Here is a 24,257-nt window from a genome sequence, read left to right on the forward strand (position 1 = left end):
ACACACACACACACACACACACACACACACACACACACACACACACACTTTGTCTTTGTGGTACTGAGAACTGATCCCAGGGTCTTACGCTAGGCAAGTATTCTGCTAGTAAGCTGCATATTTAACATATATTTCCTATTGGACAATTTTATTTTTCTCATTTATTTATTTTATTCACTTTACATCCTTGTAGCCCCTTCCCTCTTCCCCTCCCAGTCCTGTCCTCTTCCCTTTACCCTTCCCCCTTGCCTTTTTCTCAAAAAAGGGTAGCTCCTTTTCCTATCCACCCCAGCTCATCAAGTTGCATCAGGACTGAACGTGTCCTCTTTCCAGCTGACCTGTCAAGGCAGTCCCACCAGGAGAGGGTGATCAAAAAGCTAGCAAGTGAGTCCTTGCAGTGCCCACTTCCCTTACTGGAGGACCTGAAGCCTAAGCTTCCCATCTGCTACATCTTTGTAGGGGACCTAGGTCCAGGTCATTCACGGTCCTTGGCTGATACTTCAGTCTTAGCTGGCTCTGTTGTTTTTCTTGTGGAGCTCCTGTCACTTCTGGGTCCTTTTCTCTTTCCTCCCACTATACCCCAAGACTCCCCCTATGCATCGACTAATGTTTCCCTGTGAGTCTCAGCATCTGTTTTGAGGTGCTGCTGGGTAGTCTCTCAGAGGACAACTCTGACAGGCTCCTGTCTGCAAGTTTAGTGATCATTCATAGTTTCAGGGTTTGGCACTCTGATAGGGTGGGCATTCCCTCAATCTCTGCTCTATCTTTGTTCCTGCACATCTCATAGGCAGGATAAATTTCGGGTTGAAGTTTTTGTGGGTAGGTTGGTGTTCCCTGCTGGACACTTTTATTTACTCTAACTTTGTAGTATGTTTTGTAATATACCAAGTCTAACAATTCATTTGCCTAGCTTTTTTTTGGCAATATTAAAAATTTAATCTAGGGCTGTATTCGTTTTCTTTAATAAAACATTTTGAACTGTCATTAAGTAGTCCTCATAAAAACCTGTGGTGATTTTCTATTTGTTTGTTTTTCAAGACAGGGTTTCTTCTTAGTGTAGCCTTAGCTGTCCTGAAACTCACTCTGTAGACCAGGCTGGTCTCAAACTCAGATATCTGCCTGTCTTTGACTCCTGAATGCTGGGATTAAAGGTGTGTACCACCACTGCCCAGTGTGCCTGTGGGGATTGTTAAAATTAGACCATATTAAATATATAGGTTAATTTGGGAAGAACTGGCATCTTTAAGATCTTGAACACATCTTCAGGTGCTCAAGTAAAGCTTTGTACCTTTGCTGCTCTGTAACTCTGGTTAGGCCTCACAAAGCTCATTTCTGGACACTCTAGAGACATTCCATTATAGCTGCCAATTGTCTTTCCTGATGGGCTGGAGGCTTCTGAGGATGGACAGAGCTACCTAGACCACAGGGAGGGTACTCCTGGGGGAAGGACTTCACACCAGGGCTTGTTGAGCACTGACAAAGAAGCCTTACAGAGGGTGCTCCAGAGCCACCAGCACACATTTCTTCACATACACTCAAGGATCCAGAACACCTTTTCCCCTCCTGGCGCAGGACTGTGCTTGGGTGCAGCTGTCTTTGGGCTCACGTACCTCAAGGCCACGCTATGGGACATGAGGGCTAATTGATATGATCTTCCCTCTGGTGTGACACTAATTCTGGACCATAACTCAAGTCCTCTCCTTTTGGGAGGGTGAAAGTAAAACTTGATTTCTGGTTCTAACAACCAAATTCCTAATACAAACTACCTGCTTTTAGTGAATGCCTGCAAATTTACTTTAGTTGATGAGCATCTACACAACAATCTGGTTGTGTAGGTCCTGTAGGAAGGAGACTCTGTCGTTGCCACCCACCCACCTCTGGATCTGGGGCTGAAAGCCTTGTTGACTGGTTCTCATGGGTTCTTAATAGACTGTAGTCCTGAGGGCAGGAAAGCACTGCTAGTCCTGGTGCCTGGCTTCCTTTGGTCCATCTTGCCTTTCCTCTCAGTCTTCTTCTTTCTAATACAAGTTTTATTTTTATTTTTCATTATGTGCCTGTATGTGTATGGTAGTGTAGGTGTTCTTGGAGGCTAAAGGGATCAGATCACTTGGAGCTCGAGTTATAAGTGGTTGTGAGTTACAGGTGATTATGAGTGTTGAGAATTTAACAGTCTGCAAGAGTGAGAAGCACTCCTAACCACTGAGCCATCTCTCTAGCCCAACCTCATGGACATCTAATCTGCACTGTAAGCTCTTTGATACTGGCCTGTTTTCCTCTTGGAAGCCAGTAATCATCAGAGCATCAGCAAGCATCAGAGCATGCTGGCCTGCAATATCTACTCTTAAGCTCTTTCTATATGAAATCTCTGACAGGAGAGCTCAGTGGCAGCCCCTTCTTTCTGCTTTACACGTTAAGAGATGAGCACCTGTCTTCCCCCACCTCAGGCCCACAGGGACTGCTAAGCTAATGTAGTACAGATGAGAGACACATAACCCTGGGAATCACACAGTATGGTTGTTCTTTGAACCAAGGTACCTCCTTCCTCTCTTCCCTTCGGGCATCACCTGATGCAAGAAGAAGCACTCAGCAGTCTCTGCAGACTTACCCTCACTCCATGGAAGATGAGAGGGAAGCCTTTTCTGGGCAACTTCTCCCAGCCCAGCAGTGAAGTCACTACTTTAGGATCAGCACAGACCTCAAGCTCCCTATGGTAGAACAGGCGAGAGGGCAGTGCCAGCAGGGCTGAGTGGGACCTGTAGTTCTTTACTAGCTTTGTGACCTGTAGGGAAAGGGTAAGCACAAGTCACAAGGCATCAAAACCAGACAGTTCCTGTCCAGGCTTTCTCCCTGTTGTCCTTGTAAAGCAAACTTGAAACTAACCATGTTAATGCTGACTTCATGGGATAGCCTGTTGCTCCTGCCTAGTTACCTCTACTATCTTGAAATCAGAGGGCAAGTTTCTCAGAAGATTTTGAATCTCAAGGATCCATTTTAACAGAAAAGGTAAATATCAGGAGGGACAAAAGGCCTCTTTTGTGAGTCTTCTCTGTCCTGACTGTCAAGTGTCTCTTAGTGGGTACCTTTAAATAAAGCCCTATAAAGCTCTGACTCAGTGCTGGAGGCAGAGTAAGAGCTCTGTGAGAGACCAGTACATCTTTGGTCACGGGGACAGCACCAGAATGAGAAAAATGCCTTTTGCTTCCAACTGCTTGGGAAGTTGGTGCAATACAAGCATTTGCCCTTGTTCCTGGCGTCACTGTCAATTTGACAAGATTTGGAAACACACCTCTGGGTGACTCTGTTGAAGGTTTCTAAAGAGTTAAAGTAGGAAGACCTCTGAATGTGGTTGGCACCAACTCATGGCTGAAGTCCTAAACCAAATAAAAAGGAAAGTGGAGGAAGCCAGGTGAGCAGCAGCACTCATGCCTTTCTCTGGTTTCTAGTAACAGATGCCTCGTACCACCACACTTTCTTTGCCATGTTATATTATCCCCTCAAATGGTGAGCCAAAACAAATTCTTTCCCTCATAAAAATACCTGAAATTTTGTCAGAGCAAGTGAAATATAATAGCAATTACACTGGCAAAAGGCCCATTAGCCCAGGGCAATAGCTGTATTTATTTAAAAGAGCAGAATATGTTTCCTGTGAAGACTCACACCAGCTCGGAATAGTGCAGAGAACAGAGGAAAGAGGAGTAAAACAGTTCTTTTTCAGCAAAGGAATGGCACATCCCAAAGTGCACAGGAGACGAGTGAGAATATATCTCCCATGCGCAGCACAGCTTTCAGGCAGACTCTCTGACCCAGCAGATGCCAATATTGCACCTGATCCTGGGGCCACCTATATGCATTCCTCTGATCCTGAGACGGCTGAAACCCTTCTGAGGAGTGGCATCACAGAGACTCTCCTCAGCCTGAAGAATCACAACATACTTCAACAATTACTCCTTGGATTTCCATGGAGGAAAGGGTCATCTTTCCAAAACTCCTCATGATTGCTATACTGCATTAACACTAGAAATACAACTTCAGATGGAAATCTGTTTGTATTTAGTAATAATAGATCGGTTTAGATAATGATATTTTTTAATTGTAGAATTTTCCCATAATTTAATGGGAAAACTACAGAGTCCCAGATTCCCAAGCTCATTGTGTTGGGAACTCCCAAACATACAAGTTCCAACGTCCATTCTCAGAATCTGACCGATGGTATGTGAGTCCAGTGTTAGGTGCAAAGTGGCACCTTCAACCCCCAAAATGGGAGTGCCACTGGCAATGTCCTAAATGAGAGTCTGGGCTCAGTTCAGGTAAACAGAAGGGTTGCTGCCTAAAATCACCATTCCTCCAAAGCCTTAACGAGGGGGTTTCTGTTTGTCAGGAAGAGTCATTACGTCCCTTATCTGTCTCCTATAGACAAATACCTCCAGAATGGGCATCCAGTTCCCTACTAATTCAAACAAGCCTTCAGCAGATCAAAACCCCACGCTAGTTCCCAGGCTGTTCAGCTAACTTGCCTACCTCCCACTGCAAAAGAACCCCTTACAACGGACAGCACTCTCCTACTATTTCACTTCTCTCTGCCCCAACCTAACCAACCTTGGCAGTCTGAATAAACTTTTCCTTTCCACTCATGGAGTGGTCTATTTTGGTGGTTTCCCTGAGTTCTCACTCACACCCAGAAGCTGTGCTCCACTACATGAGCACCTTAGGGCAGCAAACCACAGAAAACATTCCCTACAGGTTTCAGGGCCAGGCCTTCTCTTCCTTCATGTAAAAGTTACAAAAGCCATCTCCTGTTTTCCTACATTTATGGAGTAAGGCATTTAACTTCTTTTTTTCTGTCTTGGATCCCTAAACTCCCCATCATCAGTGTTAAAATTGTCTGCTATCCACTGATCCAAACAGCAGTCCCTACAAGACAGAAAAGCAGGGGAAAGTGCCTTAAATAATACCTGGGGAGTGGAGGAAGCCGTAAGTCCTGCTTACCACCCTCCCCAGATGTCACTACTGAGCGTGTATCATAAGGTGAGGAGGGCAAGTAGCAAGAGGGTGTTTGGAGGTAGGCACACTTCCTGTTTTTCTGTGCAGAGGTCCCTGCTCACATACTTGACTCATCAGCAAGGGGAGGTGGGAGAGAGCAGTGTGGCAGCTGCCCTGGCCTCAGAAGCTCCTCATGGTCAGCACAGTGTGCTTCAGTAAGGCTTTGCTCTTCCTCTACTTGTGTGACAAAGTAGAGTTTGGAACTCACCAATAGAGGGTTGTATGCACCACAAGCACCAAAGGTATTCTCATCTCTCAGGTACGCTGGTCTGGACATCAACCTCTCCAACATGGACACATTCAATCCATAGGCCATGGCTAGCCTGGACTTGATGACTGGGCCAAGCTGCATGGGGTCTCCAGCAAGCACAATCTATAGCATATACAAGGATGCTTGATTATGGTCCAAAGTAGAAGAGATATGGCCATTGACAGGCAGGTGCCTCTGAACAGGTTAGGGGTTGAGGCTGGGCAGGCAGGGCCACTTGTATACTCTGGTTATGTGGAATGAGGGAAAAAGCTAAGAGATCATGGTGGACACAGCTGGAATTGACAATGGACTACACAGAGAAGTGGGAGAGGAGAAAACTTAATGGGCTTGAGACTCAGGTTTCTCCAGTAAGCAGTTGCTACTTGCTTTTATCAGTCCCAGCATAGCAGTCCAGGTACCTTTTCTACTTATTTCTCAATGTGGTAGAAGCCTCAGGAATGCAGCCTGTATTCTGTTCTAGTACTTTCTGTTGTGCCTGGCCCTGGGAAACTACCCTTGGCCTTTTTCCCTAATCCCCTTTCCTGGAAGGCCTCAGACATATTACTAACATGCTGACCAGTCTCTTATATATTCTAATTAGACCAGTCCTTGTTTGTTTCTTAGCCCATCCTAGTACTATTCTCTCTCATAGAGATTGATGACTTGAAGGGAGATTGTGGGAACATGTCTGGAGGAGCCTGCTGAGTTCATAAGTGACCTCTCAGCTGGGGTACTGAAAGAAACATGTTTTAAGATAATAAACCATGTCATTGTCCAAAGTACCAGAGAGAAGGTCAGATGGGGATCTGGCAGGAACACAGAATCAGAGGGAACTGGGGTTCTGAGTTGAGAAGCCTTGAAAAATATGGTGAGAATGAGTCAGATCCTAGAAGGGCATGAGGCCTTGTCCTATTTCCTCTGCCATGTGGGGAACACCCACACCAGAAACTTCAGCTGTTGACTCTGCCATTATGTCCCCTGTATCTACAACGGCGCATGGCTTCTGTTTGCAAGTAAGTAAAAAATAACAAGCAAATCCCTTTCTTCTTAGCCACAAAAGACTGAGGTTGTGATGACCTCCCAGATTCTCAGGGCCCTTGTGCTTTCACATGACTCCTCTATAGCTGTGACTGTCACCAAGGAAAAAGGGTGAGACAGAAACATACATAGGACTCCTGCCTTACCTGGCCATTGATGTCTGAAATCAGTCCCAAAGGAATCAGGCACTCTGGCTCACTTGCCTGCCCTGCCTCGTCCACAAATACGTGTGTGAAGTAGCCAACTCTAGAGCAAAAGGCGTCTCAATAGTAATTCCATCATATCATTTAGCAACTGCTACCTAACATATATTGGGAAAGCTCTGCTCGGGGGTGTTGGGATCACAGTGGGCTCTTCAAAGGTATGGGTATCACACGAATGGGGGTCACAACAGCTGCAGGCCTGCTAGGAGACTCATATGAACCCCTATCAGCAGCTGGTGCTCTGTAGGCAGAATGCACACTTGTTTCAAAGGATATGAAAGGACAGGGAGGGTGGGTATGATCAAAGCCTGAGAGCCTGCTGGTAGCTTAAGAGCTCTGGCACCTTGTATCACAAAGTCCCTTGCCCTTGCTTAGACCTGTACCGTCCCAGTCTAGCAGTCTCTTAGCCACCTTACAGGCAGCTAGTCTGAAATACAAATGCTCTAAGTTTCAGACTTGAATAAGAAAATGTAGACCATCTCATTAATGATTTCATACATAACAAAAGGTCTTTGTGGGACCCGAAGGATGGCTCACAGTATAAAAGCACTCACTACCAAACCCGAGGACCTAAATTTGATCCCTTGGGGACCTACGTGGTGGAAGGAGGAAACCAACTCCTTCAAGGTATCTTCCGACTCTGTGTGTGTGACTTGCACATACACACACAAAATAAAATAAAAATGTTAAGAATATTATATTCCTACTTTAAATAAAATGGCTAACAATAGAATATTTATAAAATAATTTGTAACACCTGTATTCCTAGCTATACTTGGCTTTCTCTGCTCTCAGATGATAGAGCTCAGACCAGAAAGGTGATGGATGTGTGGGCCTGAGTAGTCATCCCCACACCTACACTCCAGGGTGACTCTGCTCCAAGCTGCAGAGCTGTCTGTCCTCAGGATCTTGGGAGCTGGGACTCACCCTTGTACCTCCCCTTCTTCCTCAGCCTGCCTTGTGTTACCTCCTCTTCTTACCAAGACTACCTTCAGCCTCCCTTGCTCACTTCTAGTGCACTGGTATGATGTTTCCTCACTCAGCTCTTGGGACATTTGTCCTAACACTGAGAACATGCTCTTGGGAGGCCTTCTCTGGTCCTCGGACCCCACCCCCCACTGATGTCCTTGCACAATCACTGCTCCATCTCCTTGGGGAGCTACCACCAGCTGGCACTTGAGTTGCCCCCACCCAGGACTGATCTCACAGAACCCTGATGTTTCCTAAGTGGTCTGCTTTCCACTGATTAAGCTACTCATTCAGTGGATTTCTACTAAACTAATGGTCATGCCCTAATGTCTCTCCTAGAAATTCAAGCCTTGGGAGCCACACCTCTTCATATAGCTATCTCCATCATTCTTGCTTACTTGGCCCCAGCTCTGAGGTTTCCTTTGTGTAAACATGCTCAGGGCTCTTTAACCACAGGATCTTTATGTGTTGCTAGCCCACATGCCTGTCCAGACTACTGCTGAACCTTTTGAGTCTCTTGGGTCTCATCAGTAATCCCGTGTCCTCAGAAAAGTTGCCCCCTGCCTTACCACTCTTACCCTATGGTTGATACTTCCCTCCACTACTCAACCTTCATCTGGTCAACCTCTTCTGATGTAAATGTTGGAGGATACAAACTGCTTGCCTGACTGTTCCTCCAACAACACCTGGTGCTTACCTCACTCCTATCTGGTAAAACAGTCCTGCACTACTACATGTAGTGATGATTATCCTGAAGCGTGAGGCTCTCCAGATATCTTCTCCATCTCTGCAATACGGTTTGATGGCATCAATAATAGTCTGGGGGAAAGAGGTTAGGGTCGGTTTGGTCTTCAATTTATAGAGCATTTCCTTAAACTAGACAAAATAGTAAGGCTGGAAGGAATTCTACAAGACCATTTTGCTCTGTTGCTATTTCTTAGTGATGACTAATTATTAATTACTTTAAATTAAAATGCCTTACATTTTCACATGAGGTCCATGTTTTATAGTCTCTGAAAGGCATGAATATACTATAATCCTTTACATTTTTCCAGAAAACAACTTATTTTCTAGCCACATCCTTTTGAGCACTTTTTTATTCAAAAGCAAACTAGGATCCTGTAATTTTCCAAAAGGTACAGTTGTAATCACATCAATAAAACAGAACTAAAAAGAAACTAGAATATATTTGAAGAATTAAATGAAAGCATAGCATGAATATTTAACAAAACTGAGGACGCCCATAAAAGTATTAATTTAGAGAGAGTGTGAGACTAAAATAAAATATTCAAAAATAAGAGCCCACCATGTAACTGAGTTGTATCACAAGACAGCAGTTTCTCTATACAACTCTCTATGATGGTTTGGTGTCTACTAAGCTATTACCTCCTCAAACCTGCCCACTTGGTGCTCTCCATGGCAGGATTCCAAGTGTCCACCCCATGCCTGGACTCACCTCTTCAAATCTGCAGGTGGCATTCACCCGAACCATGGCAGCTGGCTTCAACACCTTGCTCTCATGAAGTCGCAAACACACAAGGTCAGCAGCACTGTTGGAGGGAGCGCAGACCAAAATCCGACTGTCCGGCAAAGCATAATGTACCTTCATTCAGAAATAAGAGACCAGGGACTCTTAATATAACTGCCACAAAGTGGAAGCCCCGAGTCTGTGTCCAACATACAGATTCCTTTATAGGGACAGGGGAGTAGAGGCTTGGATGCTAATCCCTGAGCATCTGAAACACTCCCTGCAATGTCAACGCATCCCCTCTGCCTTACTGGCCACAGATAAGATGTGGTGGTATCCCCTTCCCCTTCCCCACTATCCCCACATACATATGGAGAAAGAGAGAATGCAGAGCTATCCAAAGCCTTGTATATGCTATATCCCAGCTCTGCTATCCATAGCCCTCTACCATAGACATCTTCATAGACAGTACCAAGTTATACCAATATCACAAGCCCAGCTAGCAGTACAGCACAGAACACGCATGGTATGCTTGCTAATCAGTCTGAAATGACGTTGTAGTACTATATACACAGCACTTTCATAAATTTAATTGAAGAAGGAAAAGGAGATAGCAGCAGTTGTTGCAGAGTGGTGGCTTCAGTCACTGTCCAGGCAACTTCTTCAGTAAAGATTCACAACGGGATGAAACATTTTCTATTCTAGAAATAAAGGTTCCTCCTACACTTATGAAATAAACTTAAAATCCAAATACATAACAATGCTGTGAACTAAATCTTTCTCGAGTTCTTTCCTAATGTCTCTAAAGTTTAAACAATACTTTCTTAGATACAAACACCTGAACACAGCACAGATCCATAGCAACCAGCACCACTGCCCATACCTGCAAAACAGCCTCAATTATTGTCACAGTTTTCCCAGTTCCAGGAGGTCCAAAAAGGATATATGGGAGGGGCCGGCAGTCGCCACTCAGAATTCTCCTCACGGCCAGTTTCTGGTTTTCATTGAGCACTGGATTGAAGAACTCCTTATCTCTTGCTTTAGGCATCTGAATTTCATCCACTGCATTTGAGGTAGAAAGACAGTTTAGCCAGAGGCCTATATATTATTTAGATGTCCACAAAGGCCAAATAAAACCTGACAATGCCAACAACCTTAGTGTGACAGGAAAACATGTCTTAGGAACATCTGTGTTTTTGAGGTAAAGTCAGTTAAAGTAACTTAGCTTTCTAACAGTGGGGGAAAGGCCATTTATAGATCCAACACCACTTGAAATATTATATACATGGCTTTAAAAACCATTTTGCTAATTTTCTCCAAACATTTAAATTTGTTTTTTAAGTCTACAAAGCAGTAAGTTTCACCGTGGCACCATCATATACACTTAGTTTTGGTTGACCTTGCCCACCCTCAGCACACTTCTGCTGATCCCCTTCCTCCCCTCACCACGTGCCACTCTGCTTTCATGTCACACACATTTATGACTCTTCCTTTCCCAAATGTTCCCCTAAGACCTCATTCTTCCTCACAGAACCCTATTTTTATGACATATACCATGCATGCATACACATCTAATATTTAAGATTAAAGATCTACTTATCAGAGAAAAACCACTTGGAAACTGCTTAATAATTTCCATTCCATAATTTTTCTGAAAAGGGTCATGATTTCATTTTTCTTTGTTTTAATACAACTCCACTGTGTATATGTATTACATTTATCCATTCATCTGTTGATGGACATCTCGGTTGGTTCCACCTTTTAGCCACTATGATTGTTTAACAGTAAGTTTGGATTTGCAAGAATCTCTTGTATTTTGTCTTAGATTTTGTGGGTATATATTCATTAGTAGTATATCTGGATAATACAGTACTTCTTCTAGTCTTGTTTTTTTGTGTTTTGGTTTGTTTTTTTTTTTGAGATCTGTTTTATATGTGTGAGTATTTGCCTGCATATATATCTGTGTACCACATGCATGCCTGGTGCCTGCAGAGTCAAGAAGAGATGTTAGATCCATTGGAACTAGAGTTGCAGATGGTTGTGAGCTTCCATGTGGGCACTGGGCACTAGGAACTGAGTCTGGGTCCTCTGGATGAGCTTCTTCAGGGCTTCTTCACCACTGAGACATCTCTGTAGCTCCTACTTTAGTTCTTATTTTTTTGAAACTTCTGGACTGATTCACTAGCTGATGGGTTGGTTCTCCATCAACATTGGGTATCTGACTTCTTGATGGTAGCCTCTCCAACTGGGGGTGACATAGGATTTTGAGTAGTTTTAATTTCTGTTTCCCTGATGGCTAAGGATGTTAAACACCTTTTCAAATGATGACTTGGTGTTTGTGTTTGTCAGTTAAAGGTGTTGATACAAGGCAGATGTGCTGACTTCTACTTATAATTCTTGCTATTGAAGATAGATAAGTGATCACTTGAGTCCATGAATTTAAGACCAGCCTGAGTGACTTTGTAGGTCTTAAATATACAAAGTAAAACTGTTCTTCTCTGAGCCCATTATAAACAATTACCCAACTCACTACTCTCTGCAGTAGAGGTAGCCTTCTCTGGCAGGTCTGTGGTAGCTGAGTGCCTCTCCTTTGTTGAGTGTTTAGTTTGGTCTTTCACTGTTTTCTTGTTCTGGAAATGATTATGAAGAAAGTAGTTACAACACCAGCTTTGTAGACAAACGCTTAGTTTTAAAAAGCAGCATATACATTTACCAACAACATTCTACTGTCACATGTTACAATTTTTTGAATAGGTGAGGTCTACCTCTTGAAACCAATAATTCAAACATGAGACAGTTAAAACCCTGCCAAGAAGTTTTTCTTTCCAAGCCCTTTGAAAAATAAACATAAATAAGCTGAGTTTTCCCATGACAAAATGAACCAAAGAATTTAAGTTTTCAGTAACACAATCCTATCTCTTCCAAGGTTGGCCAAAACAGAGAAGGCTGACAGCAAAGCCGAGAGCTTGGCTCTACTAGACAACCTTGGGAATATCTCCTGAGAGCACCGAACTCTGCTGTATAGCATCCACACCTTTCTGAGAACACAAAGAGCCAGCACTGCCTGACAACCATATTCAAAGTCTATGCAAGCACTGCTTTTGTAGGTGTGTTTAAATATAGGTCTACTTTACTCTGGACTAATGGAACTGAATTTTCCATCCTTCTATTATAAACAGTCTGTAATTCATATAGCTTTGCACATGTATCTTTATGCAATCAATGACCTTCATAAGATGAACCTTGTAAAAGCACAGGACCATAAAATTTCACCATTAAAAATATATGCACTAGCCAGGCACAGTGGTACACACCTGTAATCCCAGCACTCAGAGAAGTAGAAGCAAGCAAATCTCTGTGAATTTGAGGCCAGCCTGGCCTATGTCAAGTCCAGGACAGACAAGGCTACACAGAGAAACTCCAAAACAAAAACCAAGCAACCCAACCAACAAACATACAAAAACAAAACAAAACAAAACAAAACAAAACAAAACAAAACAAAAAACAACCCAGAAATGCACTATCAAGTTTTATTCCAGAAGGATTTCCCAATGTGACCTCCCATTACTGTCACATTGGTGCTGCAGATGATAACTGGTATGGTCTTGGTCCATGTGCTTAGCCCTGTAATTCTATTTGTCTGACCATAGTCTACTATTTCATTTTAATCTGAAGATGAGTAAGTATTATTTTTTAATACTGACCAACTATCTGTGGCCTTTATAGATATATATTCTAATATATATTTTATGCACATATTAAAGCTATAATTAAAATTTTAAATTTATATATTAGAATGACTCAGTTAAGTTTCTGAAAACAACAATTAAAACCAGTTGGTTTGCTAAGATTGCTTTGAAAGCACAGATTTACAGATCTCTGATGGGAAGATGGTTTAGTTGACAAACTACTTCCCATGCAGGCATGGGGACCCGAGCTCAATTCCCATGTCAAAAGCTGGGCATGTTGACAAAACAACAACAAAATGGGCTGGGGGGAGGCACAACTGTATTAGGAATTGTCTCAAAGAAATCCTAAAACCTTTAGTCAGCAAGCTAAAGACCAGGAAGCTTACCAAAGATATAAGTTTCACCAAGATGGATGGCTGTCTCAAGCAAGGCTCAAGAACAGCCATACTCCAGTCTCAGTCTGATGGCAGAAGAATGTTGGAATTCTAACTGTAAACATTGGCAGCAGAACCTCTTTACTATTGGTGGGGACCTGGGAAGTTGGGGGGTTATGTCAGCCAGCTATTTAGGCCTCATATATCGACAAGGGAGGGCAGTATGCTTTATCAACCTACAAAATCTTTTTTTTGTTTTGTTTTGTTTTTGTTTTTTTTTGTTTTTAGAGACACGGTTTCTCTGTGTAGTCCTGGTAATCCTAGACTAGGCTAGTCTCAAACTCACAGAGATCCACCTGCTTCTGCCTTCTGAGTGCTGGGATTAAAGATATACATCAACTAAAATCATACAATTTTAAAATAAAATGGTAAGATCATACAAACACCCACATCTTAATTTTTCCTTGTTTAAATATGTTATAGCATTCTGTTCCTATATATAATTATATATATTTAAACTAAATACACCTTATGGATATTTTTTAAATATTTTTTTAATATGTGTATGATTTGTCTATAAGTATATCTGTACACCATTAGAGGCCAGAAGAGGGTGTCAGATCTACTGGAACTGGAGCTACAAGCAGCTGTTAGCTTCAGCTGCAAGAGTGCTGAGAGTCAAACCTGTGTCCTTCTGAAGAGTAGCAAATGCTCTGAACCAATGAACCATCTCTTCAGCAGTTACTCTCCCCCGGTCCCCTAACCCCAGCAGCACTTTTTTTTTTTTCTGGACAGGGTTTCTCTGTATAGCTCTGGCTGTTCTGGAAATCACTCTGTAGACCAAACTGGCCTCCAACTCAAAGATTGGCCTGTCTCTGCCTCCCAAGTGCTAGGATTAAAGATATAAACTACCACATCTAGCTATTTTAGTTTTGTTTTAACTGAAACTTTGGATTATCTGTGAATAACATTCCTCTAATACTCCAGTCAAATGAGAAGTGAACTCATAGTATGTATCTACATATATCAAAGTCATCAAAGCACTACCTTGGTGATGGACTGCCCATCATTTTTGGTCTCTTGTGCAAGGCTCCAATTCCCTGTCACCTGGGGAGACTGTAAAATGATTTCTTCTGGAAATAATACTTTAAAACAAGAAAAAGCAAAAGGGCAGATATTACTTAAAAGTATGAATGAACACAACCTAAATATTTATGGCTGATTCCAAAATAGTTCATATTCCACTCTATTCCTCTGAGACTCCCCTTTTCCTAGTTTTAACATTGAATTGTATTACATAGACTTTATAACAAGCCATTACTTATCTCTGTGAGAACAAAGACCAGAGTACAATGTAGAGAGCAATGGGCTAATTTTCAGTTATTTAAGTATGCTATTTTTACAGTTGAAATAGTAAAAAAAAGGTGGGGGGGGGAGAAGAAACTGCCCAATAGTTAGGTAAAAATATGTGCTGTCACATAATTTTAATTCTTACGTATCAATGGAAAACTTAAGAGACTGTTTTACATAAATATTTTCATGAACTCTATAAACACACTCTAGGAAGATTTAATACTACTAATCTACAAAATGCTACCTTTTACACCCAAATGGATGACCTGTTCAAGTGCATAGTGACACCGTCTGCTTGTGGTCCTGCCAGAAAGAAAACATAAAATAATGAACCTTAAATTTAGAATTTACAAAAAAATTGATTATATAAATGTCACGATGTGAATGTTCCTTCCAAACTCCAGAACTTAGGTAAAATCTTCTATAGTGTTGGTGCTGTATGGTGTATGGTGTATTAATCGCCTCTGTGGTGGCTCTGAAAGTTGTGGTCTTTAAGAGATGACTAGGTCATGAGGACATCACCATTTCTGTGGGAACCACTTTGCTACAAAGTGTAAGCCCTGCTTTCCTCTGTCCTGCAAGATAATTGTTGGGACAATAAACTCCAAGGAAAGAGGTATAAGTACTGGCATAGAATCACTCCCAGTTTGACTTGGTCAAACTGACACTAACAAAGAGATAGAAAAGGAGAAAAAATTAGGTAGGTGCAGGATATGTGTGTGTTGGGGAGACACAGGACAATAAACAAGACTTTCAAAGGAGGACAGAGATGAGAAAAGAAAGGATCCCAACACTAACTTCCCTAGGTGTGAGCTAGTGTTCAAGAGGAACAATGTAATATAAAACTTAAAGGCTTCCTACAAAGAAAACTGCAAAGATCTAGGAGGCCTCGGAGAGAACTCTACCCAATATCTGAGGAATTTACAGTGAACTGTAGGGGGTGTACTGTAAACCAATATAGGTCATGAACATAAGTATAAAAATGAATAAACTTTAGCAAATTAGACCTAAAAAATAAAAAGAAACCACATCATGACCACGTACCACTCATCTCATAAGGCAAAGCTAAATTTACATTAGAAAAGAAACTAAGAAAACTGACTGATGAACCCAAAACAGAAAACCCCACATAATTTCAAAAGATAGAAAAACATTTGACAAAATCAGTATCTACTCTTTTTGTTTATTTGAGACAGAATCTAACCATATAGGCCTGGCTGGCCTAGAACTCAGATTTGTTTACCTCTGCCTCCTGAGTGCTCAGTATCTATTCTTGACTAAAAATTCTCAGTAAACTAGGAATATTTTTCCTCAGTCTTCTAGGATATGCTAAAACCTTCCATGTCACCTTGGACTCCTTGCTGAGAGGAAATACTGAGAGCAATCAATTAGAAATTTAAGTTAACATTGTTTACAATAGCATTAAACTTTGAAAACAAGTCCAGAAGCAGGAATGGTGCACAGCTTTAATTCTAGCACCCAGGAGGCAGAAACAGGTTGAACTTCTATGAGTCTGAAGGTTGCCTGGTCTACAGAGCAGAATTCCAGGGCAGCCAAGGCTATCTAGAGAGACTCTGTCTCAAAAAATAAAAGCAGCCAGGAAGGCATGGTGGTGCACAGCTTTGTTCCCAGCACTCAGGAGACAAAGGTGTGCAATTTCTAAATTCAAGGCCAGCCTAGTCTACAGAGCTTGTCATTCCAGGACAGCCAGGGCTACACAGAGAAACCTTGTCTCAAAAACCAAACCAAACCAAACCAAAACAGTAACAAAGGGGACAAATCTGCCAAAAATATGCAAAACCTACAAACTGAGAAGCACATTTTGCAAAAACACTTAAATATGTAAACAAATAGAGAACTACATGCTTTCAAGGACCAGATGACAATAGTCACCAATTTTTCTTAACCTCACCAAGATAAAAGCCTACACAGAATCCCTCAGAAATGGTGATGCAATTAGCAGGGACTGGGCCCTCTGGAAAGGGACCCACTATTCTTTTCCCAGTTTTGGCACCAGATGTAACTGAGGGTTCAGTGAAACCATCAAACTGACTTCTCATGGGTAGGAAGAGGTTAACTGTAAATATGAGGCTGCTGCATGGCCATTTCTGAGAGACAGAGAGAGCAGCGCACTGGGGACTGCCAGGACTATCTTTCAGAAGAGACGGGAGGCTAGCGTGAGGGCTTGCAGGCCAGAAGAGCATAGTGGCTTTGACATATACCACAGGAATATGACAATGAAAAGCCAGATGCCTATTGCCAGAGGCAGAGGAGAAGTGGCTCTTGCTGGCAAGCAGAAATCGGTATCACAGGTTTCTGAAGAATGCTGAGCAATCCTTCTGTTCTTCCTGTCAGCATCCAACCTGAGCTGGTTCCAGACTGTCATTTGGGACATAGTCAGTGGCAATGCTTTTTTGAGGGGATTGGCACCAAACCCATGGGATCATTCACAAAGTATAGAATGGCTAACATGCCATCTCTTGCGTGCCAATGGAGATGTCAACTGATTCAAGGACAGATCATTGGGAGGATGAAAAATCATTTTTATTAAATTTACTAAAACTTTACCTATTGTATGTAAACTCCACATCCATAGGTTCAAAGTTATACATCTGTTCAAATCCTGGATTAAGTTTAAGAGTTACATCTTCTTCATGAATCTAAAATAAATAAATAAGCAAATAAATAAATAAATAAATAAATAAATAAGGTGATAAACTTCTACACAGTAGACTGGACTTCCTGGGACAATCTTGTATTTATTTCTAGCAATACATCATGAAAATATCATTTTTACAGATTTGGGCCAAGATTTGGAATCTTAAATACCTGCAAAATTAACTGAAAGGGCTAAATCATTCTTAAACTATACAAACAGGGTGATGTTTCCATTCACATGAGCAACACTTATCCAGTCTCTTTCTGTGCCAAGGACACTGACAATATGGAGCATAAGACTCAAAGCAGATCAACCTGCCAAAACCTCCACATCATCAAAGTGATCCTACTGAGTTACAGCCTCCACATAAGGCTACACCAACACTTCCTTTTCCAGAAGTACTGGGAATAAATAAAAGCTAGATCCTGAATAAAATACTGCCTCATACTTTGTCCTGAATAAGAAAGAAAGGAAGCTCTGAAGAAACATGGGAGGAGAAACAGGACAGCAGAGCCAAAGCTGCCCAAGGAACCCAAACATCCTCAGGTAGGAAGCAGCGCTGAGGCTGTGGCTTCCCAAAGCCCAGGCCTGACACTGTGCAAGGTCAGAAGCTGCAGCGAGATTCTAGACCCCAAGTCTGTGGGCAGGAGGTGATGTACAGTCAAGCACAGGGGAGGGATGAAATCTGGTCAGAGTCATGTCATTCTCAAGATGCTGCTGCCATAGCCCTGTACCAGGAAAGCCGCCAGGCTTCTAAGTTATCCAGAGATTGCAAAAATGAAAGGGAATCCTAACTTAAGGTCACTAAACTCACTAATGTCAAGCTCCCGAGAATGAGGGCCATGACTTCACCAGCTTAGGATACTGCAGACTAACTTGCCCTTTTAGCTGAAAAAGCTGTAATCAGATGAGAAAAGGGAAAGATACATGTAAGTAAGCACAAGGCAACTTAAAAACACCAGAACAGCTTTAAAGAATCCACTAAGTATTCAGAAGTAGAGGCAAGAAAGCTACTGGGAAGGCTGCAAGTAGGACAGTGTGTTCCCTAGATTACTAGTTCCTAGTTACTTTTATGCCAATCTGACACAAGCTAGTTATTTGAGAAGTGGAAAACTCAACTAAGAAAACACCTCATGGGCAAGTCAGTGGGACATTTTCTTGATTAATGATTGATCTGGACCCCCAGCCCATTTCAGATGGTGCCACCCTGAGTAGGTCGCCTGGGTGAAATAAGATATCAGGCTGAGCAAGCCATAAGAAATAAGCCAATAAGCAGCATTCCTCCATGGCTTCTGCTTCACTTCCTGCCTCTAGGTCCCTGCCTTGAGTACATGCTCTGGTTTCCTCTGATGATAAACTGTAAACTCTAAGTCAAATAGGCCCTTTCTTCCTCCAGTTGCTTTTGGTCAGGGTGTTTCATCACAACAGAAACCTGTTAAGACATATAGTACATGCTTGGCAGGAAGATCCTGTGAGGGTCACCAGTGGATGTAGGAAGCTCTTGGCAAGGGCTCCCGCCAGTCTTCTTTCCCCAAACTCCCCAACTGGCTCTCCTAATAGGGCACAACTCTCCACGGTCAAGAGATCTACTAACAGAGGGTTGCTGCACTATGTCCCAAGCTCCAAGCTCCATTGTCAGGCTGACTGCTCGGTCTCCCTCTTCAAGGAGGCCTGAGGGACCCCAGGAATGTTCAGGTCCACCTGGGGCACAGAGAGCAGAGGTGAGCAGTGGGTTGTTCCTTGAACTCCATTGTCAGGTTTAAGGATCTGCCTGTCTCCCCAAAGAGTCCTTCTGGCATCATGAATATCCAGCCAACACCAGGGACAGTCAGATGGCTAAAAGCCAGTATAAGAACACAGTCAGCAAGAGCCAGGGCGATATGGCACCACCATAGCAAAACTATCCTATTACAGCAAGGCCTGGATATCCTCACACAGCTGAAGCAAAAGATGACCTTAAACCAACATTATAAAAATGATAGAGGCCTTTAAAGAGAGAATGAATAATCCCTTAAAGAAATTGGCCTATCCTTGCTGGCTGGAAGATGGCAAAGTTGACTTTAGCATGAAAACTACTTGTTTCAGATGAGGCTTCTCCACCTGCTACATCATCTGAGCCTCTTGAAAGCCTTCTGTATCAGCTTGAGAATCCTATCCCATGTTCTGGCCAGAAAATTAGTGGCAGAACCAAGGGACGCCATGCTGAGAATGAAGCGTGCACCAACTGAGCACCTGACTTTATGAAACAGAGTGTCCTTCTAAAGAGCCTCAGCACCACACTTACTTCTTCCGAGGCTCCCACATGCTAGCTCTTCTAGATCATGCCCACAGTGTCCAAAGCTGATTAAATGCGAACATGGCTTAGAAGAAGTTTTATATAGTTGAAAATTATAGCCTTCCTTAGCCAGGAAGTTCCCTTTATACAACAAAGATTACTCAAAGATCCACTGTTTCTTTAAATATCCCCCAATACAGATGAAGCCACTGTAGTTCCCTTCCTGAAGGTAGATGGGTCAGTCTGACCTTCACTCTTTGAGGAGTGTGCTCTCACCTCCATGACATAGCCGATATATTCAATGACATGTCCATTGTATTCTTGAGATTTTAAAATCAGCTTGTCACCTAAGTAAAAAATATAATGTGTCAAACACAAAATCATTAAGCTTCCCATTTCACTATGAAATCAAGTCTTAATGAAATATAAAGCTTAAAGATAACATGTAACAAAGAAACATGTAATATACATGCTAGACATTTCCACTTAGGGAATGTTTTAAATGACAGAAATGGATAATCCAAGCATGTAGCCAGTTAAAGCTGTTTTTCCTCGATGTGATTTAATCCACAGGGAGATCTACCTGCATAGAGGGAAGGTCGGCTCTCAGCAAGCCCTGGGACCTCTAGAACAAGCAGATCTCCTTTCCTCTTCAAGACAACTCCACTCATGTTATACTCCTTCAGTTCTATTTCTGCATGGATCTCCTCCAGCCACAGCAGAGTAGAGAACTTCTCCTTGTAGTTCGACATGTTCAAAAGCTGAAAAAAAAAATCATTCAGTCTGTGAAGGCAGAACAGCACATCCCATATCTGTGTCTAGGGAACAAGCACCCTTGGAGTCTAAACTGCTTACATCTAAGACGCCTGCTCCAAACAAGATGATTCAGAGTCAGAGGTTATGAACCTGGTCAGCATACCTCCACCCTTTGTTTTATGGAGGACCATAGGGCTCTGGCTCTTCATTGGCCAAAACCTCTATTCACTGCCATAGTCTGGGTCCTCAGTCAATTCTGTTGTCCCTAATCTTCTGGAAAGGGCAGTGTAACTGCCATAGGTGGAAGAGGACCCACTGGCCTAGTATAGTTTGAAGGACCAGTTTCCCTCCCATCTGAAATAATTGTAAAAATGTCTAGATGAAATGATAAGTTCCTAGAAACACAAAAACTATCAAGACTACATCACAAAGAAACAAGGCAATCAGAACAGAACTGTAAGTACTCAGAAGACTTAACCAGAAACCAAAAGCTCTTTCAAAAAAGGAAATCCCAGGACTCGGTTGTTTCATAAGGAAATTCTAAAAAAAAATTTTAAGAAAATGGCAGAAAAAAAAAAAACCCTAAGAGAGTACTTTGATTTATTCAAAGAGGTCAGCAATATCAAAGCCAGAAAAGGACATTACAAGAAAAGCAAAAGCAGGTGGTGCACACCTATAATCCCAGCACCCAGGGAATGGAGGCAGGAGGATTACAAGTTTAAGGCTAACCTGGATGCATAGTGACACAATGGTGTAAAGGAATGAGGAGGAAGAAGCTGAAGGCAAAGGAGAAGAAGGGAAAAGAGGTGAAAGAAGAGGAAAGGAGAGAAGCACAGGATAAAAAGAAGGGTAGGGAAGAAAAAGAAAGCGTGGTATTTCTCCCAGCTACTCAGCAGGCTCAATTGCTTAGGAGTTTGAAGCTATCCTGGGCAACACAGTAAGATTCCACCTCAAAACAAACCAAATAAAATTTACCCAACCATACCTCTCTCCCTACTACAGACAAGTATCTCTTATGAATATTGATATAAGGACCGTCACAAAATGCTAGCGAACAATGCTATATATATAACATAATATAATAATATATTATATATATGTATATATAAAGTAAGGATTATACACTTTGGCCAGGGGGATCTTATTCTTAGGATGTAGAAATAGGTCAACCTAAGAAAATTAATGAATATAGCAAACTGCTTAGCAGAACAAAGGGGGAAAAGCACATAATCATCCAGAAAAAATGTCTGACCAAATCCAGCATCCTCTCATGGTTGAAAAGAACCATTTAAGAGCAGGGAAAACTTTCTCAGTATGGTAAATGTAGATCTATCAGTCATACTCAGTGATGAAAAACGGAAAACTATGCCACTAAGATCAGGAACAAAACAAACATGTCCAATCTCACCACTTCTACTTATTTCTGGAGGTCCTTGCTATAGAAATTAGTTAAGAAAATGAACTCCGGGTGAACCAGCAGAGGAACAGTCTTCACTAGCTTGCTCAGTCACCTTTCTCATATAGCTCAGCCCTATCTGCCAAGGGATGGTACTGAGTATTGTGCCGTCCCACACCAACCAGCAGTTAAGAAAGAGCCTCATGTTCTGGAGAGATGCTTCAGAGGTTAAGAACTGGTTGCTCTTCCAGAGGTCCAGGGCTCAATTCTCAGCACCCACATGGTAGCTCAAACCAGTTTATAACTCCATTCCCAGGAGATCCAACACATTCTTCTGGTTTCCACTGACACTGCACACAGAAGGTGTGGGATATATGCACATAAAGCATCCACACACATGAAAGAAAGGAAGGAAGGAGGGAGGGAGGGAGGGAAGGGAAGAAGGAAGAAAGGAAGAAAGGAAGGTGCCCCCACGGAAATACCCACAAGCCAATCTGATGGAAGCAATTCTTCAATAGGGGTTCCCTCTTCCCAAGTGACTCTGGATTACATCACATTAACATCTGAAGTTAGTAGTATATATTGTGAATGTATAATCATCAGTACTGAGAAAGCTTTGCATACACACACTAAATCTGAAGTATGTTTAAGCCATTTCGGAAGCAGAAATTGTATTTAATGTCCAGTCAAAATCCCATGTATGAGTATAGGCAGGTGTACATGTAAGGTGCACTTGCCTGTGTTGGGAACATGTAGAATCCCAACTACAACTGATGTCAGAATGTCTTCCTCAGTCACTTTTCTACCTTATTTTTATTTTATTATTTTTATATGCACAAATGTTTGCCTTCATGTATGCAAGTACATCACATTCACGCAGTGCCAGGGGTGGGGGGCAGAAGAGGGCATCAGAACCCCTACAGCTCGTGTTACAAAAGGTTTCGAGCCACCATGTGGTGCCAGGGACCAAATTTAGGTCCTCTGCAACAGGAGCAAGCTTTACTAACTGCAGAGGCATCTCCTCAGGCCCTCTCATCACTGAACCTGGAGCTCGCCATTGTGGCTAGACCAACTGGCTAGGAGCCCTGGCATTCCCATCTCCATCCCAGTCCTATAGTTATACATGCCACATCTGTGTTTTAAATTGACTGATAAGAAAATGAATTCAGGTTCTCATGGCAAATGCTTTACTTTCCAAGCCATCGTTCAGGCTGTACTGACTGGGTTTGTGTGTCAATCTGACACAAGTTAGGGTCATCAGAGAGGAAGAAACCTTGGCTGAGAAAATGCTTCTATAATATCCAGCTATAAGACATTTTCTCAATTAGTAACTAATGAGGGAGGGCCCAGCTCATGGTGGGTTCTATCATAAAGCAGGCTGAGCAAGCCATGGGAAGCAAGCCAGTAACAGCACCCCTCCATGGAGTATGCATCAGCTCCTGCCTTCAGATTTTAGCCCTGCTTGAGTTCCTGTCCTGATGTCCTTCAGTGATGGATTATGATCTGGAAGTGTAATAAATAAAGTCTTTACTCCCCCTAACTTGCTTTTTGGTGTTTCCTTGTAGCAATAAAACCCTAAGACACCAGCCCTTTTTCTTATTTTTAAATAACTAAAACAGCAAGTTTTAAAATGAAATACATTTGGCCAGGCACAGTGGCACACACCTTTAATCCCAGCACTTGGGAGGCAGAGGTAGGCTGATCTCTGAGTTCAAGGCCAGCCTGGTCTACCAAGTGAGTTCCAGGACAGCCAGGACTATAGAGAAACCTTGTCTCAAAAAACAAAACCAAACAACAACAAAAAACTGAAAAGGGGGATATACTGGGGGAATGGTTTTGTGCACTGCATATTCAGATGCTGATTTCTGTGCTCAGAGATCTGGTTGCAGTCCGAATAAGGGTACTGTCATTACTTTTGAAGAATCTCCTGTCTCAATGTTGTGTGAAAATTGTTCTCCATCATCTCTGATTGGTTAAAAAGAGCTGAACAGCCTTTAGCTGTGCAGGAGAGTTGAAGCAGGACTTGCTGCCCAGGAGGAGGGTCCCAGATGAAGGAGGTCACCATAGGAGGTGGTAGCCAGGGGGCAGTTTCCATGAGGACAAAAATGGAGCAGGAGCAGCCAGGGCAAGACTAAGTTGGCAGGTAAGGGGGCACATGGCTGGGAAGTAGGCAGGCTAGCATAACGGGTACAGAATAGGTGAGTTTCTGCCCAGCTTATAGTGCTTAAAGCTTATTATTAAATGTAATAGATCTCCGTGTCATTATCTGGGAGCCACAGTGTGCATAGAAAAGCCAATACTTAAATTTTATAAATACTTGCTAAGAAATGATGGTAGAAAAATATTAATAGTCTTTGCTCCCCATAACAAAACCAGTTTCTTAAGAGCAGAAAACTTTTTATCTGTGCAGTGTAAACACTGTCATTCATAACATGTAACAGCTTAAACCTTCCGTTACAGTCTCAGCTTCACTCAAAGAGCTTCAGGTGCTACCCTCTGAGGGCTTCTCACAGGGATGTACTACTTGCAGCTACAATACTTAGCCTCCCACGATTCCCTCTGAAATCTAGATAGAAGCCTATGAAAAGTTCAAGTCCTGCTTGTACAGAGCCCTATCACTCTCTTTAGACCATACATTCTCACATGTCTGGATGCTCCTCAAACAATTAGAAAACTGCACAATAAATACTCTCTGGGATTCGGCAAACTTCCCATCCAATGCCAGAACCCAAACCTTTGTTTTCTAGACTTCTTTGCAGCCTCTGAACTCAAAGAAGTGGTCTTCTA

General features: G+C 42.4%; 1 protein-coding gene across 1 annotated transcript in view; it reads right to left on the bottom strand.

The window, feature by feature from the left end:
• Mov10l1 (Mov10 like RISC complex RNA helicase 1) overlaps window positions 1-24,257 on the bottom strand; it is a 65,910-nt gene that overhangs the window by 12,146 nt on the left and 29,507 nt on the right. The window contains exons 11-22 of the mRNA XM_055626822.1: window positions 19,902-20,079; window positions 19,595-19,665; window positions 16,953-17,044; window positions 14,629-14,687; window positions 14,079-14,176; window positions 11,499-11,598; window positions 9,852-10,030; window positions 8,957-9,103; window positions 8,198-8,319; window positions 6,475-6,574; window positions 5,249-5,413; window positions 2,606-2,779 (exon numbers count right to left, since the gene is read on the bottom strand). Coding sequence (XP_055482797.1) covers window positions 2,606-2,779; window positions 5,249-5,413; window positions 6,475-6,574; window positions 8,198-8,319; window positions 8,957-9,103; window positions 9,852-10,030; window positions 11,499-11,598; window positions 14,079-14,176; window positions 14,629-14,687; window positions 16,953-17,044; window positions 19,595-19,665; window positions 19,902-20,079 — 1,485 coding nt within the window. The remainder of the gene's footprint in view (window positions 1-2,605; window positions 2,780-5,248; window positions 5,414-6,474; window positions 6,575-8,197; window positions 8,320-8,956; window positions 9,104-9,851; window positions 10,031-11,498; window positions 11,599-14,078; window positions 14,177-14,628; window positions 14,688-16,952; window positions 17,045-19,594; window positions 19,666-19,901; window positions 20,080-24,257) is intronic.

This window comes from Psammomys obesus, unplaced genomic scaffold (assembly GCF_907164565.1).
Source record: "Psammomys obesus unplaced genomic scaffold, mPsaObe1.curated_primary_1811, whole genome shotgun sequence".
Classification (NCBI taxonomy): Eukaryota; Metazoa; Chordata; class Mammalia; order Rodentia; family Muridae; genus Psammomys; species Psammomys obesus.